Genomic DNA, 20,253 nt, shown 5'->3' on the forward strand with positions numbered 1-20,253 from the left:
GGCTGTCATCTCCTTGGCCATCCCTGCTGCTGGGATGGTACCGCCAGCAGATTTGTGCACATACAGCTGCCCCAACAACAGGGTGCCAGGGGGAGCTGCTTCTGTGTTCTTGCCAAGCATTGTGGTGGCTTGAAGTGTATCCAGAAGGCAATTGGCACTTTGTCCAGAGCACAGGCCATGGCCTTTCCCTTGGGATCTGGCTTGTGGAAAAGGGGAGCAGCTGTGTTGAGCACCAGCTCTAATCTCCTGGTGATTTTCCAAAATGCAGCCTACTCTGGGAGTTTAACCTTGTAATGACTGAGCCCAGGCCCAGCTCTCAGATAGAGAGAAACAGGCTTTCAACAAGCTGAAGAAGACAGAGGAACATTCCCTGCAGGCTATTCTTCCTCCTGCGGCTCAAAGAATACAGCCTTCACAGTTGAATGTGCTACAAGGCTGCTACTGTAAGTGCATGGGCATTTGGCAAGCCAATAGCTGAAAATGATGCTATAAGGTAACAAATGTTTTCAGTTTAGTTCTAAAGCAGATTCTCCCATGCACAGTCATTCTCCTGTCTCACCTAGGCTTTGCTGATGGCAACCAGGAGGCATCCAGGCAGTTCACGAGAGAAGATAGCTCAGTTCAGGGAAAAGGCATCAAAGGTCTGAATGACTGCATCCAAAGCTGCCCAGTCCATGCTTCCCCTGAGGAAAAATGATCCATGAGAATTTGCAACCTGCAAGAATAGAGGAACAGAAGAATTATCTGTTACACGTGTTTAGTATCTCTTAAAAGAAATTTACCTTGCTGTGATCCCGTAACCACCCTTAAAAGAACCCTGGCAAGGTGTCCTTGCTAGTTTGTGTACAGCACGCTGGAAGGGTGCCAGTAGTTGCATTTATAATTGTCATCTCTTGAGGAACGCATCCATGGTTGCTCCTTATCCTTGCAGTATTTTTTATTTTATTTTTGACTGTGATTAAAGCCTTGGAATCCGGATATGGCACTATTTTCTATCTGTGCCATGGCTTCCTTGGGCAAAGCAGGAAATGTTTTCCTGCTGCTGTTCCCAGATGGATATCTTAATCAATCTTTAATTAACCCTGCCTATTTTGTTTGTTTAGCTTGCAAGCTGTTGGGAGAGCAGTCTTTTCTCACGTTAGAAGTGGACCACTGCCTATTTCTTCTCTGGCCCTGGGGTATTGCTATAGTATAAGTACTACCAGAATTAACAGTACATTTCCTTGCTTGTTACCTTTGCAGTTGTGGCTGTCACACCCACGGTTGCTGGCTTGTTGATCGACAGTTCTGAATTTTTTAATCCCAGCATACATAACAGGAATGTTCAGAGAAGCAGTTTTGCAACATCTATGGGGCTTGCGTTTAAAATAGGATTAAGAGGAACAAAACGAACTACATCCATGAAATAGCCATCTTTCTTCACAGCATAACCCAGTGTTTCAGGGATTTTTACTTTTCGTATTATTTTCCTAAATTTACCAAGTGAAAACAAAATACCTTTTATCTCTGAAAGCCTTTGCATAAGGGAATCAGCATGACAAGCTGAGAATATGTATGTAGTTCTAAAACCAGTGTTTTTTTTCCCGTGCACGTAAGTATGAAGCTATTGTTTCATTCCTTTTCTTTAAGAAAATAAGCCCTGTTCTTTTTGGCTGGTGCTTTCTCTCTGTATTTGGTTGTGGTGCAGTCAGAGACGACCAGAATTGTAAGTAGTGAAATAAGTTTTCTGAGAAGGTGTTAAAATTGCAGCCCAGAAAAAGTGACACGTGGCTTCGGAAGTAAATTACATGTGATTTTAACATAGATATTTAGATGTGTGTCTTTTTAACTTACATGCAATTTTCCCACAGCCCCCATTCTCTCCATAAAGAGAAAGAATAAGGTGAGATTGTAAAACGCACCTGCTGTTTATCCTGCGAATGCCTTCTCCTGGCTCCACTTGTAATTCAGGAAGGAGCGATGCACGTTTAGTAAATGAAGGTTTTCTGTGAAACATCTCGATCTCTGAAGTTCTCTGATCTACTGGACCTGTCATCTCAGTTTTTCACTGAATATACTTCTCTTGTCCTTGCCTTCATGCGCAGCTCTGATATGTCAAACACAGTTTTACTTCATTTAATTCACTACACATTGTGCCACAAGCACCTGGTCCAGTTTTCCTCTGACTTTGTTGCATGATTTGGAGCAAACTGTAAATTTCATGTTTTTTTTTTTTTTGTTGTTGTTGTTGTTCATTTGTTTGTTTTCTCTTTTGCTGTGCTGAAAACTGCAGTAGAGTATCTGTGAACAGCGAATTGCTGTGAGCAGTGGATTAGATACCTGACAAATGCCCAGCTGTGCCAGGTCACTGATTCTTGCTCTGCCATGATTTTGGGGTGCCGGCATTTGTGTTTGCTTCCTGATCTGTAAAATGAGGGTAGTATTTATTCAGGTTCAGTTTCGAGGGAGTAACTGTAAAATATCTACACTTTGCATTGTATGTATCATTCTAGTCCAGTCCAGAAGCCATCAGTTTGAAGGTATGTATTTTGCAAACTGCCAGAGAAGTCTTCTGGAATAGCTGCAAGCCAGAGAAGTGGGCTGTTTCCAGTTTGCCTTTCTTGCCTATAGGCCATGATGAGAGAGGTGCCACTGCCTTGCCCAGAAGTTTCTCCAGGGCTTAAAAGCAGAAGCATCTGCTGGGGTTATGAACTGCTTAGCAGCAGGGGATTCCTGTAAGTTGATCAGTTCTGTCTTTACCTATACATCTCGCAGCTGTTGTGGGAAACTGTGTTTGCTGCACAGCTGTGGGGGCGAGAGCGGCAGATACACTGACTGGAAGGGATGGATGTGTGGTTACCTGAGCAGGGAACAAGAAACTTCTGTTGGTTCAGGCTCTTCTGGGTGCCTTCTTGCAAGAGGGATTGGGGATTTCTGCTGGAGTAAGGATGTCTTTTCTTTGTTCTACTGCATCCTGAAGTGCTGTGTGAAATGACTGAGAAGGCCTAAAGAAAGCATGAGAAAATAAATCCTATGTTCATAAATCAGAGAAAGATCCTAGACTATGAGCTGGCCTGAACACTGCACCAATGATGGACTCCTTTGCTGGGAGCCTGGCTCAGGGTCATTGAAAACTCAGTGCTTTGCATTGCTGACCTGTATGCAGAAGGTCAGGATGGCTCTGCTGTGTCTTTCTCCTCCTGTATCAGCTGTGTCTCCCAGCTGCTTGCTGAATGCAGCTAGCATTCATCTTCCTGTTTTCCTTCCCGTTTTGGAGTTTGACACCAGAACAGGCAGCACCACCTGCCAAGAGCCCCCTCTCTGCTTCCCATCACTCACTCATTTTGGTTTTAGAGAAGGACCTTTCTAAGTTACACACATGCCTTCATCCTTTCTCTGTCTCAGTTCATACAGTCTGGTTTTATAAAGAGTCTCTGAGCATCCAGCACATAAGGTAAAAATCACCAAGGTCAGACACTGAAGGAGAAGTGCCGAGCCAACACTTCTGTGCTGGCCTTTTGACTCCCCAAAGCTGACATCTTGGACTTTGTTGGCCAAAGACTTCTTTGTTTCTTCCATCCAGTGCATTAATCTCAAAGAGAATGTGGTAACGTGCTAAAAGTTCTTAACATTTTTATAAAAGTAGGTATTTGTGAAATACCAAGCCATGTGAACTTCTTCTACTAGTAGGGTAGGCTACCCACAACCCCCTACCTCAAGGTATTTCTCTTGCTTTCAGGTTGTAACGGAGATGCACAGATCTTAGGCTTTCATAAGCTTGTTGATGCTAAAACAGTTGACTAAACCTGTTCTGTGTTCTGCCTATGTATGATTAGAATTTCACAATGCACAGTAATTGCTGGGATATACACTTTTTTAGCCCAAAGTGTCGTTATCATTTGGTTGTTTTTCTAGTCATCAGAAACTGCTGTATCTTTCTGAGGGATGGAAAAAACGAGTTGGGTTAGCAACAAACTGTGGTGGCTCCCAATTGAGATTCATGTTGTTGCATGGTCTCTGAGTTGTGTTTCTTACCAATCTTAGCAGTGATGTGTCTTAAACTGTTTCACTTCCAATTGTAGCCTGGTGCAGCATCTTTTCACCAGCCATGGGTCACCTTATTGTGCTCAGTTTTCATGGAATTATAGAATGGTTTAGGTTGGAAGGGACCTTAAAGACCACCTTGTTCCACCTCGCTGGAACAATGGACACACCACGATGGACAGTGTTGCCAGAACCATTTCAGCGGGACCAAAACCTGGCCCCTTCCCTCCTACCTCCAAGTGTAATTCGTGTTTTGATAGGAAGGTGCATCTTCAAGAGCTTCACCTGGGAGACCAGCTTATGCTGTTCATGGGCTCGGGCTACATGTTCCCATCAGATCTGTTAGATGAGGCCACCTACCAACAAAGAAGAGAGAGATTACAATGAGAGGAAAGGGCTACTTCCTCATTGCTATCGTATCAGCATGGCCCCGGCAGTGTTCCTTTGGGAATGTCTGGAACTGTGACAATTTGATTCTTGGGTTTTTCCTAATCTGAATTATCCAAAGAAAGATTTAGAGAGAGGGAGCATTTACCTAAAACATGCATAGCCTTGGCGTCTGGCAGCGTCCCCTTGACCTCTCAGGGTCTCTCTTAGCCCTGTTTCCTATTTTCAGATTACTAAAAGCTGGGCTGAAAACTGAACCTCGCCCTTAATTCTTTTTCCAGTTTGAAGTTAGCAAGATAAGTAAGTGTTGTTTTACATAAAAACTAAGCCTTTGCAAAGCAGACAGATTTATTGAATTACCTCATAGCAAAATGAGCGTGTTTCATTGTCACATAATTTTTTTTTACCCTAGTGAGACATTTTTTTAATCTATTGTTGCTACGGTGAAAATACTGCATTGGTTATGAAAAAGAGAGAGGGCACCACACACTGACCACTCTAATAATGTACACCAGTAAATATTGTGCAAGAACTCAAGGATCCTAATTTTAGAATGTATAATATATTACAAGTTAAGCTGTTGCAAAAGCACACAAAAGACTTTTCTGAACCTTCATAAATTTGTATGCTTTAAATTAGGAATAAAATAGTCTTTTTTCATTAGTGGGGAAAATGATAGGTCTTAGTGGTGCCTAATATCCAGTTCATTGCATATAGTACCAAATTTCTATGTATTCACTGCATATATTTTATTGCTGTAATTTGTGGTTCTCCCATGCAGAATAATATTTTTACTTCACTGAATATACCAGTGCAAGTTAAAGGTCTCAGATGTATTCCTTTAAAGTGACAGTTCATTCCAGCTAGGTCCCTGCTTTATATCGGTACTTATTCATTAAAAAATAAGTATAAAATATAATGTCATCCTTCTTAGTTCTAGGTTTATAGAGTAGGGAGCCAAATCCTGAAACACATAAAGTGCTTTCACTTGATGCTAGGGCTCAGAACACGCGTTTGTTACAAACTCCTCTCCATTAATGCATTTACCTGCGTGCTTCATTAAGTCAACACACTGAAACGCCAGCCTGTCAAAGGTCTGCTTGTGTGGCAGCCTCGCCAGGGGCGGTCTGGCTGCTGCAGCCTTCCCGAGAGCACCACGGGGACCCCACTGGCCTTTGGCTTCATTTCTCCTCCTTCGTCAGCTCTGCAAGTATGCGAGGGCTTTCTGCACGGGTCAGTAGGTAGTGATTAATGAGTCCTTGGCGTGGCGGGGAGATGAGCGAAGCAGAGGAGGGGAAGATGCTTTTGCACAGCAGAAGGAGTGAGTTTTGCTCAGCTGGAGTTTTAGGACACACTGAAATTCAGTGGAAGAGTTGCTCTGGAGTAGCGCATGTAGTGTTACCTTCTAGCCAGCATCTCTGGATGGCACGGTTATGGCTGTCTGTCTCACACGTATGTAGGCACACACACGCCTTCCCCCATCTCCCCAGAACATCTGGAGCAGGAGCTGGGGAAAAGCCATGGGAGCCTGGCCTTTCACCAGGACATGATCTCCTCTAAAACATCTACATCCTGGCTTCAGTTTTATTGACTCTGTGTACCAAGAGCTGCAGCAAAAAAGAAAATGAAATGAAGACTCCTAAGCGGCAGTACTTGCCTTAGGAATTTGTACTGGGATGTGGGTGTCAGACTATTCACAGCTCTCAGGATTGTTTTCCCAGTGTTCTGAGAGCATGCCTTGAAGTGTAATCCATGCCAGCACCTTAGTGAGTATATGTGCATGTGGCATGCTTTGGCTAATTATTTAAATTTTAAAATGTTGGAAGTCACATACAAGTTGGAGTGTGCATGTGTGTAACCTGGATTAATTACCTCCACTTTAAAATGCTAGAAGTCATGCTTTGATCCTTTCTCTGCTTGTTCTATCTTTCTTTGAACGGTACAAGTTGTTAAAATTTACTGGGCAGATTGTAAATCCTTGTTCTTCTATGGGACCAATTCCCATGCAAGTCCTGTCTTCCTTTCTCAGCTCTTCACTCACTCTCCAAAGCAACTGTGGCAGAATCCCACCTCTCCAGCTACTTCATAGGTGTTCCCCACTTCAGACAGGAGAAAACAAATATGTTGGTTTATTGCTTCACTTGGTGGATATCCTGTTCTGATTTTGATGGGCATTTTATTACAGCATCCAGTTGGAGACACTTAAGAATAAGTAGTATTGAGAGAGGCAGTTGATGCAAAATCCGTCCTTACAGTTTTCTCAATAGTTAGAAAGAAGTGGTGTTTTACCTACCAAGCATTATTAAAGGAAACTCAGCCATAGCGGCCGGTGTCAGCAATATGCTTCACAATCAAACAAGAAATATGGTAGATACTCAAAGACATGAGATAACTGCCAAGGCTTATTGCAGAGCAAAGAGCTTTTCAAAAAATGTTTTCTCTGAAGAGCATCAGATTTCACTCACTTCTCACAGCACAGACATGCCTTGGCAATCATGATTAGCCTCATTTGGGCCTGTGGAATCCATTATTTTATAGCTAGTCTCGGAGCTGGCAGTATGACAAACAGTTTATTCCTCTTTGGAGAGAAATCTGACCAAAAGACACAGAGCTTTAATTCAGCATTCCCCTACCTAAGACATTTTCCCTTCCCGCTCATTGCTTAAGGCAAGATACCTAATGTTTGCCTTGATGGTTCTGTCAGGCTCTTGACATCCCAAATTTATCTCGTTCCTGGATGAGAACAAATCTTTAATGAACTTCAGGCTTTTGTTCCTTTTAAAGTCAGACGAGGAGGGTTTACAATTAATCTGGCAAAGAGAAGATATAAATAGCTATGCAAATAATAATTATTCTGAATTAGCTACATTTGCCCCGTTGCCAAGTGATGTTTCAGTGCTTTTGACATCGCAGGAGGAGGAAGAAACGGGATGATTATCTGGCTCTGTTCATCCAACTCAATTGCAGGTGGACTGGATGACCAAGGGGAATAAAACCTGGGCTCCAAATTCCTTTCAAGAGCTCCAGGGGTTAGATTTTACCAGGCAAGATTATTTTTTGAGAAAACTATTTTGCTGTGGCATTTTTAACCATTTTGTCAGTCAGTCTCTCTGTACCCCATTTCTTAGTTCCCCTGGGCTGAACTGGCAGCACCAAGAATGAGGTGCAATGTGTGGTCTTGTCCTGAAAAGTTGCATTCAGCAACCTTGGAAGATAAAACTGGGCTACAAGCAGCTCTTTCTTCACCTGTGTGCAGAAGCCTCTCTTGATGGAAGGGAGCAACATTTTGCTACTCATTTTGTGCTCTGACCTTTTTTTTTTAGAGGAACACAAAACACTCTTGGAAAACTCAGCTATTTTTATTTTTTTTATTTTTTTATTTTTTTTTATTTTTTTTTTATTTTTTAACATGGAGCTGGAAATAATGCACAGTAATGCCTTTTACAAACAAGCTCACAGCCTGAATGTAGTTTAACTCATGCTTCTATTGCAGGGGCCTGATCTCTACCTCTTCCTTTTCTGTTACTGCAGGGGGCTGGTGGGTGCTTAGCATCAGTCTCTTAAACAACAGCAGCAGCTAGCTGCTGCAAAGTGTTGCAGAGGGTCCACCTTGCAGTGCTTACATCTCTTTCTTGATCCCTTTCTTTCACCACTTTTCCTTTCCCCTTTTTTTTTTTTTTTTTTTTTTTAACATTGGTAGTAGGTGGACAGTTGAGCTAGATGATTCTAGAGATCTTTTCCAACCTTAATGATTCTACAATTGTATGATTCTATGATTATGGGAGAATGATGTCCAGGTGGCTGATTCTGCTGCAATTTAATGGCCACTCACTCATCTGCTGTCATGCTGGAAACAATAGGAGGCCAACTGCCAATGGAAGTTTGGCTGAAAGACACGTAGCTGTAATTGAATTTCACATAGGATTTGTACAGTCCTTTCTTTCTCTTGTACTAACCTCATTTTGCTGTTTCTTTTTAATTACTGAATTTAAAAGTAAAATCTTTGTGTAAAACAGGTTGAGAGAGTTGCAGTAAATTAGGAAGTTACTACCCATTATTGTATAAGCCGGTGGCAATGGTGGGTTGTGCAGTCAGCCAGAGGGTCACATCACGAGTCTGGCTTTTCTGCCTCTGATGGTGTGCAGTGGCCAGTGCTGGTGGTGCAGCCCTGACCCATTTTGCCTTGTTACAGAATTGGTAAGATTGGAAACGACCACTATGATCATCGAGTCCATCCGTCAGCCCACCCCACCATACCCAGTAACTGTGTCCCTCAGTGCCACTTCTCCATGGTTCTTGAACGCCTCCAGGGACAGTGACTGCACCACTCCCCTGGGCAGCCTGCTCCTGTTATGTCTTCTCTTCAGACAGCACAGATAAAATTAAATGATTCACCTCTGATGAAGACATTGACTAACATAAGCAACCTTTTTGTTTCCTGAATGCCTTAGCAGGGATGAATTGGTTTTTGAGATTGCTTTATCTCTAGAATGGCACTCTAGCCATAAAATCTCATTCACAGAAGTGATTTATGCACATTAAAAAATCAGATATTTCTTCCGAAGATGAACCATGAATACAGCAATACTTGCTGCATTTTTTTTCTTCAGTGCAGTATATTTCAGGACTCATTATACCTTAAGTGAATTATCTTTCCTTGAGCAAAAAATATTTACCTCTTGGATAATACATTTAGAAGTGCAGCGCAATCACATTCAGTATCTGCTGAAGCTGATGAAGTGCCTGCTTCTTCAGGGGAGCCAGTCACTGTGACTTCCACCTAGAATAATAAAGAGAGGAGTCAAGGAGAGAGCAGAAATTACCTAAAGAGCTTCACAAAATCTGAATGTTGCAATGCCATTAAGAACCTTAGTGATCTCTACTCCACCAAAGAACATAGACACTTGCAGGGCTGGATGCATAGCAGTGGCTTTACTGTTTAACCCTAAGGCTCAGAATCCAGAAGCTTCATTGGCTTTCTGCAAGACTAATTCCTTTTTTTTCTTTTTTTTTCTTTTTTCTTTTTTTTTTTTTTGGCTTGAAAAATATTTAAAGGCGTAACCTTTTGTGTGTTTTGGTCCCTTAAATGAGGAAATGAAGCCATAATATTTGAATTTCTAGAAGATTGGCCTTGAGGGGCTGGTGCCATGAAAAAGCATTTGTTATTTCTTGGGTTCTGGGGAGAATCCATATGAGCACTAGGGCCTCCAATGCCTGACATTCGTTATACAAACGTCTAACAAAAAGGTGGCTTCTACCCAAGAAGTTCAAAATTTGATCTATAATACACAAAGCAGTTTTGCAGGAAACCATAGCTTTTTTCATCTTAAGGAAACCTCTGGTGGACAAGAGTTAATGTACATTAGTGGTTTCCTGGGTCCTGAAGACTGTTAGTTATGCTGACATGTGTTTTAACATTAATAATCCTTAGTATTATTTTAGTGAAAATTCATTAAATTTAGTTATTACGTATTAAAAAGCAGACTGAAAGCACTGACATTTTAAGGAAGCCCAAATTAATGGTTTGAAAGGTTTCACAAATTTATCGGATGAAAGTCTAAGAAAAAATACATATATCCATTTATGGAAAACGACAGCTTTGATTTCTGTAAATCTATAGATACCATATTTAAGGATCTAATTTAGGTTGTGGTTTGTGAAAGCGTTTATGGATTATTGACATTTCCAATCTCTGTACTTCACAGCGAAAATAATTAGGAAGTGATATTTTTGGGAACATGTTACATGAAGCCTTCGTAACACAAGGTGCCCACAGAGCACTTTACTTCATCGATGCCTGGGTATTATATCAAAAACATAATTTGAAAGTGAAGCAAGCATTTCCTCCTTTTATTAAATAAAGGATTAGCACTTCATTTGCTAAACAAAAAATGATTTTTTCACAGCCTTATCGGAAGTCATGTATATAAAGGACAGTCAGGTGATCAGGCCCAGCCAGCATGGATTTATGAAAGGCAAGTCCTATCTGACTAACCTGATCTCCTTCTGTGATGAGGAGACTTGTTTATTGGATGAGGGAAAAGCTGTAGATGTTGTATGCCTAGACTCTAGTAAAGCTTTTTCTTCTTGGCTCTGGTTAGGCTGCTCTTTGAATATTGTTTTCAGTTTTGGGCCCTTCACTATGAGAAAGACAACAAGGTGTTGGAGCGTGTCCAAAGAAGGGTTGACAGAACAAGATAGATGAACAGCAACCGAGGGAACTGAGCTTGCTTAGTGTGGAGAAGAGGCTGAAGGAAAACTTCATCACACTATAACTGCCTGAAGACAGTCTGCAGGGAGGTGGGTATCGGTCTCTTTTCTCAGATGACAAGTGATAGGACACAAGGAAACAGCCTCAAGTTGTTCCACGGGAGGGTCAGATTGGATATCTGGGAGAATTTCTTCATAGAATAGCTGGTGAGATGTTGTAACAGGCTGTCCAGGGCACTGGTGGAGTCACCATCACTGGAGCTGTTTAAAAGCTGTGTTGATGTTGTGCTTGGGAACGTGGTTTGGTGGCGAACTTTGTAATGCCTAGGTGAATGGTTGGACTTGGTGGTCATAAGGGTCTTTTCTAACCTAAATGACTATGTGGTTGTGTAATGTGCACACAGCTGCATACACTGAAGAAGAGGGAAGTTGCCTGTGTACTGAAACCTTAAATTTTCTTGTAAATATAGATAATGTTATAGGCTAAGTGGGACCAACCATTGCCTTTATCTAAACCTAAACAAAGTTTAAAACTTAGCTTGCAAAACAGTTTTGGTCTGGAGGAGAACTACAGTAGGAAGGCTGGAAGTTGTGTGGGGTTCTTTCTTAACAGAAATTGGCAGCTGTGAGAAAGTTAATTAACAGCAATTGATAAGAATAATCTATTCATTGCCCTGGCTGGAGAATGGAAGTCTGTTTGCTTTATATTCAAGTGTCAAGTTGCTCTTGGACTGCTAAGCCTCATAACATTAATAGGGCTTACTTCCCAAGGGAAGATCCCCCAGGTAACGCAGTGGCAGGGCACAAAGCACAATCTGTTATGTATTAAATTTTTGTACCTTGCCAATGGGAACTGACATTGTTCTTGCTCTGAAAAGTAAGGGAAATGATTTCTAGTAAATTTGTCATGTTGAGGGCAAAGTAAAAGAAGAAAAAAAGTGGTAAAATAGAATAAGATGGCAAAAATGGGAAGGTAATAACAGTAATTGTATTTGCAAAATAGAAAACCTACTTCTTCCATTCTCTCTGATTGCTCCTGAGCCAAGATTTGTGAGAGTTTCTCCTGTTGCACATTAAAACTTTTCACATAAAAAGCTTGTATAATAAGTACTTCACTGGGACAAACAGGATAGGAGCTAAGTACAGTATTGAGGACAACTTGATGAGAATGAAGGCTTGTGTCTTCTGTAGCTGTGGAACAGATCCTCTAAAGGGACCAAAGACCAACCTGCCATGCAATGTATTGCTTTCCCTTTATTGAAAGTCAGAATGTCATCCAACCCTCTGCTAGTTCTAACTTGTTGCTTTAATGCTGCCCGTCATAAGGGAGATCAAGGTCCAGGGGCCACCCAGCTATGCTGCGGTGGATCCCCAGGCTTTTTTTGAAAGGAGTGCCTGGGTGAGACAAAAGGTCCTGCCTGCTTTGGTGTGTATCTGTGCTGCACAGAGTCCTGAGCTTGGCTGTGTGGTTCCTTTTGCCCTTTTAATTATATATCGGGAGAAGAAAACAAAGCAGAGACTTGTCCTTCTACAGCATTTTGAACTTCAGGTTGCCAAAATGGCTTGTGTCATGTACAATCTGAGCTAGCTGTCTGACTGTTCTGGCAAACAAAATGAGTGGGAAGTTGTGCGTTCTTAAGTATACAAATTAATAAAAGTATCTGTTTTCATTCTTTGGATTTAGATGTATTTATTTTAGAGCAGCTGCTGCAAAGTTCAACTTTGCTATAACTCTGATACCCAGTTAGAATCTATGTAACAGCGTTCCCCACTGGAACCTCTGATAGAAACACCTACTGGTACCTTTCTCTTCAGCTTCACTGGCTGGGTGCAGAGGTGAGGGACCAGGGGAACAAGCAAGAAGCTGATGGCCCTGTTGTAGTCTGCTTGTCCCTCACATGTTGACCTGGCCTGTTGACTGCTGCATTCCCTCAACCACTCTTATTAATTCTAGAGACTGAGAAGAGAAACCCAAGACCATTGTCATGAGGAGCATCGGCATGAGGGAGCTTCCGGACTTTGGTTTTTCACATTAGAATGAGCTCACTGCTTGAGCCTGATTCAGTAAGGCTCAGGTACAAATGATGGGAAAGTTAATATCTTGCACCATGGGTAGTGTGTTGAGACAAGGCACTGTGCCTTCTGGAAATGGTTTTCCCCAGTTTATTCCCTGCTATTACACTTCTTGACTTGACCTCCACATGCACCTGGTCAAGATGGTTGGTGCATGCAGGATGCAGCGGTTACTCACATCTGGCAAGAAGCACTTTCAGCATGACTGAAATGCTGCGTCTTATACTACAGTCAACCTCAAAAACCTGTTTTCAAAGTCCTTCAATTTCATTGTTAACTATGAATTTAATGCTGAGTCTCTGTACATTAAGCTTGATCGGGGAAGGACAGCAACAGGGATTGGATTTCATTTACTCTGCTATTAAACATCTGTCCTGAAAAACAACAGCTGGTAAAACACAGGGCACAACTTTTTAGTTACTTTTGCAATTGTATTTGAACTTCCCCCCTACTCAGATCATTTTTATCCAGGAGTTTTCTGCTCATATTGTGGGTTTGAAGTGGTGCCAGAGAGAGGGCTCTCTACAGGACTCTGCCGCTGCCGTGGCATGCTTGTGCTTTAAATAGTTGAGTGTAACTCAACGTGGTGGTAAGAAAATGAGCAGTTAATGTTGTTCAAGTGTTAATTGTGCCGGAAATTAGGAGTATGTTTTCAGAGCCTCTACCCAGTGGTGCTGAGAGCATTTAATTAATTTGTTTGTGTGATTTCTCCAAACGAGTGGCAGGGAACCTGTTGGATCACACAGCTCTGGGCACAGCAGGCTCTAGCGACCGATAGTCACATGTTGGACCTGGGTTTTCTTCCATCAGAAGAAATGGGAGATAGTCAGGGTGCATGGAAAGTCTTGTAACTTCCTGCAGACTCACCGAGGGGTTCTTGATTTCCTTCCAGCCTTTCATGCTTTGGAAGCCAATGGCACCAGCCTGCAAGCAACATAGGAAGTCAAGGTGAAATATCCTTGTTCTGTTCAAACGAATATTGTATCATTAGTAGGAGCAGAAGATCTCATTGTAAAAGAAATAACTGTATGGAGATGTTTTTATTTTAGATCCCTTTAGGAAGGTAAATGGCCTCCTGTGCTATAAGGAGCTTTTAAATGCTGCAAACTGGCACTTTTAAGTTATTTTGTAGAGATGTAAAATTAACTGGAATCTAGCAAAATTCAGTCACTACTGTGTGAAGACAGATTTGCGGTGATGTTTTGCATAACTGATGTGATAATTAGACCCCAATTCGACCCTTTCTTTTGATTCAATTCAACAAGTTAAACCCTTCAGGCTTCTCTTGCAACCTGTTTGAATAATACAGTGTTGTCCCCAGTATAAGCAGTGGAATTAGTGAAATTCAAAAGCATTAAGTCTTCAGTCAGCAGGAGGAAAGTATGTATTTGGAATATATACAATGGAAAGCATCAAGAGCACCATGCAGGAACTCACCAGAACATGTACAATGTCTGGAATTATAACAGAACTGGGTATGGCACTGGCCATTAATAACATGTGCAAGCTATTCAGGATAAGGGTAATCAGTGTTTCGAGTCACTCAGCTCAGCTGGTCGTGAATACATTATCTCCTGTAAAAGCTTCCCTCTTCCTGCTTTACAACATTGCATAGTTGTTGGAGTGCATTACAAAAGTTTGTGCTCATCTTGAAACCTGAACTACTGCCTTCTGCGCTGCCAGAGGTACAGTAGGACATCAGACCAGAAGAATCAGTGTTCTTGTGGGAAGGCATATATTGGAAGAGCTGTCACGTTACTTTCTTGCATTTGCAAGGGAAATTTAATGTTTTTATTAATACCTTATAGCCACAGTTTGGGACACGGAGAGCAATTTCTGTGTGAGTTTCTCCAGTTGCTTGGTGTGGTGCCTTTTAGTCCTGCTGGCTTTATCCCTTGCAAAATCAGGTGCTTGCACTGAAGTGTTGTCTCTGCTTGCTAGAGCCCTGGCAGCCACATGGTGAAAACATTTACCTTTAACCTCAACCTGCTGTAAGATAGAAAAGAGCCTGAATCAAAGCCCAGGTGAAAAGGCTGTTTAAGCTTGGAAATGTTCGTTCTGGGAGCTGCTGTTACATAGCTGGCTCTGGACATGCATCTCTGCACGTGGAGAAGTACAGACCCGTGTGTCTAGCCAATGCATTTGCAGTCTCACCCTGGAATCGTTCAGCCTGTTGATCTTCCATTTAGACTGCAGTTTCCCATCCAAATGAATGAGACTTTTGAACACGAGGGATTTGCAGTCACAGCACCAGAGGACAGTCATTTGGCAAGTGTCTCGGTCTGGAAAGGGATGGAGTGAGCTCTGGGCAAGCAAAAGCAAAGCACGTGTGCATACCTTTACATTCCTGTCTCACTTCTCTGAACAGAGATCTCTCAGCTGTCAAAACCATACTGTTTTACTGGCAAGTTCTCGCTTCTCCCTTGGTGATATTTCATGGGCCCTGTCTTCTCCTATACCTTCTGGGAAGAGGCCCTGCAGAACCGGCAAACCTGAGGGTGGGAAGTGCGGGAGGTGTTTGAGGCCTGCTTTCCCATTGCCATATTCTGACTTTCCAGAGAAGCCCTGAGTGCTGCTGCACAAAACACATCACAGTCAGCAAACACTGGAGTTCCATTTGGTTGTTTCAGTATGTTGGCACGTGGCTTTCTGTGTGTCCCTTGAAAGAGAGACAGGCACTCGGAAAAGAGAGCTGCACGGTTCGTATTGGCAGCATGGCTCAGGAGCTAGCACAGGACAGGCTTGTGCTACAGGGGTCCAACTGGTGCACCAGCTCCCTGCTGACCCTACAGCAGCATCCTGTCCTGAGTGGCTCAGCCAAACACTGAGCAGAGGCAGACAGAATCCTGCTTGAATAGCTGTGCTCAGCTGCTGCTGCAGCCACAGTGGGCTGTGAAAAGAAGGGATTGGTGCCACAACCATAGGAGTCCTGGGGATGAGGGCCCCCAGAGCCTCCTTGTTAGCTATAGAAGCTGTAACTGAGCATTTAGTGATTAATACATGCACTGTATTTATTTATTCTGTCTGCAAGGGACTTTCTCCAAAGGGACACAGCCTCTTCAGCAGCCTTATTATGAGTGGTTAATAATTCACATAAAAACATCCTGTGGGTTGTGGGGTTGGACATTTTAAAGAATGCTTAGATATTCTTAACTCATTAGCCTTATAAGTTTCTGGACTCTCATTGACAGTCATGTAAGTATTACAATATTTAAAATGTTGTGGTATTTTTTGTTTTTTTTTTTTTTTTTCTCTGAGTCGTACTGAAGCTTGTTTTTCTGAGACATAAGACAAGATTCTGCAAATGTCTATGAATGTGTTCCATTTGACTACCTAAGCTCTCTATAAGTCTCATAAGGAAATGTTCTCCTGCTCAATAAAGTAGGCATCTCTAACTTACAGGATTTTGGCAAAATATATGATGATGTATATTTCATAGAATTTCTCCCTGGAAGAGTTCATTCTATTACATAAATCTGGATCAGTCATATTTCAGAGTACGGGTATTTCATTTTGTTCCATGAACTTAGTCCAAGGCTGCTGCTACTGAGGTATCTCAGAGTGCTTAGGGGGCTTGGTATGTCTCAAGTGTTGGTTTTCTTCCTTTTAAAGGCTTTTATAAAGTGAAATTATGTCTGTATTTTTTTCAGCTTGTCTGCATGTTATCCAGTGTATGTGAGAGGGAAGGCTTTAAATATATCTATATATAAAAAATGTTCACATACTATAGCAGTATCTAAAGTAAATTATAAATTCTTCCTTTTCATATGAAAGAGGTAAAGAAAAGTACCTGGCCAATACAGTACCATTAATCTATTCTCTTTTCTCCTTTCTCTCTTTACTTCTCTCTCTACAATAGAAGTGGAGCAAAAAGGTAATTAAATACCTTTCAAATTATATATATATTACTTATGTGTAGGCTAAGTTATTTAACAGTTTAACGTTTTAGTTGAAATACTTTGTCATTAATTCTCACTACTTTTTTGTTAAAGTTTATTTAGTCTCTCTGCTGCTCAACTTCATGAGATAACTCATTTTTGCTGAAAAGTTTTACCGGTACCGCTTTCTTTCATTAAATTTCTATTCAACGGTTTAGATAATTCACTTTTCTCCTGCCCCAAAGAATTTGGAAAGCACGCGCACGTATGTATGTGCATAAGTATATCTAATTATGCCGCAAAAACCTTTTAGAAATGGCACCCCTTTGTCAGCTACTTGCGGTGGTTTCTGAGACTCCAGTAAGGCGATATGCTTTTACACCAGCTGCTAAATCTGATTTTCCTCCTGTTTCCCTCTCCAGAGGATATTACCAATTTCTGAATTTTAGAAAATAATTGGTTACACACCAAGCAGGGAGCACAAATGCAGGATCCCATCTGCCAGCTCTGTGCTACCAGAAACTTGGGTGGGATGCCTCTTTGCAGCTCCCCACTGCATCTCTCATCCTGGTGGTTATTCGAGTGCCTGAAGATCGCCATTGCAAATAACCGGCAAATATTCTCCCCCTGAAGCCTGTGCAGCCCTCCAGGTCAGAGAATGCTGAGGTGCACAACGAAGGCCGACAAGCCTGATTCTCTCTGCGCATCCCTCCCGTGCCCCTTTTGTCTCCCCATGCAGCCGGCCAGACTCTCGGCGTTGGCATTCCTGGGATGCCAGCATCAGCCGGGCAGTACTGACCTCCTCCCGAGCCCTGGGCATGCCCCAGCCACGAGCCGGCCCCTCTCTTCCCCCCAGAAGTCTGAGCAGCAAAGCACCCCAGTTAGTCAAACCGCTCCTCTGTGCTCCTCTCATGTAACAATAGAAGGTATATGTTTTTAAGTTACGAGTTACTACTATATTTAACAGGACATTTTTTAACTGATTAAAATCTAGACCTCGGGTTCCTTTCCAGTGGAACTCTCCAGTTCTTTTCCTTCCTTCTCTCCTTTCTTTCTTCCTTCCTTCCTTCCTTTTCCTTTCAGCCTTCATACATCATTCATTTTTAATTGTGTGGACTGCATGTTTCGTGTGTCCTGTAGCAGCTTCAGAATTCTCATTTCTAGTTCCACTACTGGTCTGTAGCTGGGTATTCCCTCTCCTGCTCCCTTTGCTTTAAATGCTCTTCTGAGTTGCTAAGGGATTCTCCTCTGCTTTGCTATTGGTACCCTTTAAATATTTAATATCACTTGGGCCGTAAGGATGGGAATTTCTTTCTCTTATTTCCATTTCTAGGCCACTCTGCAGTGGGCTGTTCAAAATAACTATGTGGAACAATTCCCCCGGAGTTTACCCCTTCACCTAGTAGGTACAGATTCACTGCAATGTAATCTGGAAATACAAACCCAGAAATCCTTTGGGGGCACATACTCATTTCAGAGTTTACAAAGGAGAGCGGTCCAAGTAAGTACACCTGTAAAAATAGATTTGAAAAGTAATAAGAAAATGAGCCAAAGTTGAGAGAAAAAGCAGAAAAACAATAAATTTGGTGGAGCAAGTCTTGTTCTAGAGGCTTGGCCAGCAGGATGGCTGGTCTCCAGTTACAGGGCATTGCTTTGACCTCGAGTGTCCTCTGCTGCAGAACTGCAGACTATTTCAAAGTTTGGTCCAACCACCTCCAGAGTCTCATTAACTTTGGTTTTTGTTTTAAATTCTTTCCCCCTCCAACAGTTTTCCTTTGTCCTGGACTGCTAAAAGGAGTATACCAGAGTGAACACCTGTTTGAATCCGACCACCAGTCTGGTGCCTGGTGCAAAGACCCTCTGCAGGCGTCTGACAAGATCTACTACATGCCTTGGACACCTTATCGGACAGACACACTGACGGAGTACTCCTCCAAGGATGACTTCATCGCTGGGAGGCCAACCACGACCTACAAACTCCCGCACCGAGTGGACGGCACAGGGTTTGTGGTGTACGATGGGGCTTTGTTCTTCAACAAGGAGCGAACCCGAAATATAGTCAAGTTTGACTTGCGGACAAGGATAAAGAGCGGGGAGGCTATCATAGCTAATGCAAATTACCATGACACCTCTCCCTACCGCTGGGGAGGAAAGTCTGATATAGACCTGGCCGTGGATGAGAATGGGCTATGGGTAATCTATGCAACAGAACAAAATAATGGCAAAATAGTCATTAGCCAGTTAAACCCTTATACGTTAAGGATTGAAGGGACGTGGGATACTGCCTACGACAAGAGGTCAGCTTCTAACGCTTTTATGATCTGTGGGATTTTATATGTGGTCAAGTCTGTGTATGAAGATGATGACAACGAAGCCACAGGGAATAAAATAGACTACATATATAACACTGACCAAAGCAAGGATAGCATGGTGGATGTGCCGTTTCCAAACTCCTATCAGTACATTGCTGCTGTGGATTATAATCCCCGGGACAACCTTCTCTATGTATGGAACAACTATCACGTAGTGAAGTATTCCTTGGATTTTGGCCCGCTGGACAGCAGAACAGGTAAGGGTTTTAATAATAAGGGAGACAAAATCTGAACTGGGATTTCTATTTTTCTCACAAATTGGGTGTGAAATTGAGGTATGATCCTGTGGTAATGATCTGCTTGTGTTTGTCAATTAAGCCCTACTGCAATACCTATGATGGATGTTCAGACATTAATAAATGCAGAATATATTTTTTAATATCTTAGTCCATAATGAAACAGAAAAACAGGTATGCTACCTGTAACTAACCTGAAACAGTCTCCAAATGCCCGTGTTCTTTTTTACATCACAGAAATAGCAACGCTGTTTTCTTTTTAATTGAATTTTGTTCCATACATAAGATCATCGCCCTTTCTGCAGGAATTTTGGCAAAACAAAGCATGGAAGATGCTGTTGCTGCAAACAGCATGGGACAATTTGCAGGCCAGTTTAGATGAGCTAGTTCCATTAAGATGAGGGAGCGTGAGCCTTTTACAGAAGCCACTAATTATTGTGAATGTAAGCACTCACAAATGCATATCTAGAATCAGGAGAGAAACTGATAACAAAATCTTCCAAACTGTTGCTTTTTTTTCATTTCTTTTAAGTTGCTCTTTTTTTAAAGCATTTAATTCAGGTCTACATTGTAACATACTTTCTCTAATAGAGGAACATCCACCCTATCCATCCTCAGAGGATGTCCAGCTTTTCTATGTTTTTTAGTGTCAGAAATTACACTGTTAATTACTCATTTGGGTTACAGTCACTTAAGATTACCATCTTCATCTTTTTGCAAGTATTGCATTCACAATTGCCACTTGGCTAGTAACATGACTTAGACTTACTGTGGTCATACTTGTTTGATGGTGCAAGAATTTCCAAACTGTGCTAAACCTTTTACAAATGGTTACTGCTGTACATAAACTTATTTTAGTCAGAGTTACCAGGTATTTCCTGTGAAGGACCATGTCTCTAGAGATGCTAAAAAAGAAATGAGGGTTGATGGAAGTAATGTAATTTAGATACTAAACTAGATGATTAGTAGCATTGTTATTTCCAAAATATTCTTTTTTGATGATGAGAAAAACTAAGAATGGATTCGGATTGCCAGAAGAGGAGCAGAGATGTTTTTGTTGATGAACTTTCCTTT

General features: G+C 41.9%; 1 protein-coding gene across 4 annotated transcripts in view; it reads left to right on the top strand.

Moving 5' to 3' along the window:
- Nucleotides 1-20,253, top strand: part of ADGRL3 (adhesion G protein-coupled receptor L3) — a 490,651-nt gene that overhangs the window by 295,516 nt on the left and 174,882 nt on the right. For all 4 annotated transcript variants that reach the window (XM_090139058.1, XM_090139055.1, XM_090139056.1 and 1 more), the window contains one exon: nt 18,340-19,140. In XM_090139058.1, the coding sequence (XP_089995184.1) occupies nt 18,340-19,140 (801 nt within the window). The remainder of the gene's footprint in view (nt 1-18,339; nt 19,141-20,253) is intronic.

This window comes from Phasianus colchicus, chromosome 4 (assembly GCF_987193195.1).
Source record: "Phasianus colchicus chromosome 4, bPhaCol1.hap1.1, whole genome shotgun sequence".
Classification (NCBI taxonomy): Eukaryota; Metazoa; Chordata; class Aves; order Galliformes; family Phasianidae; genus Phasianus; species Phasianus colchicus.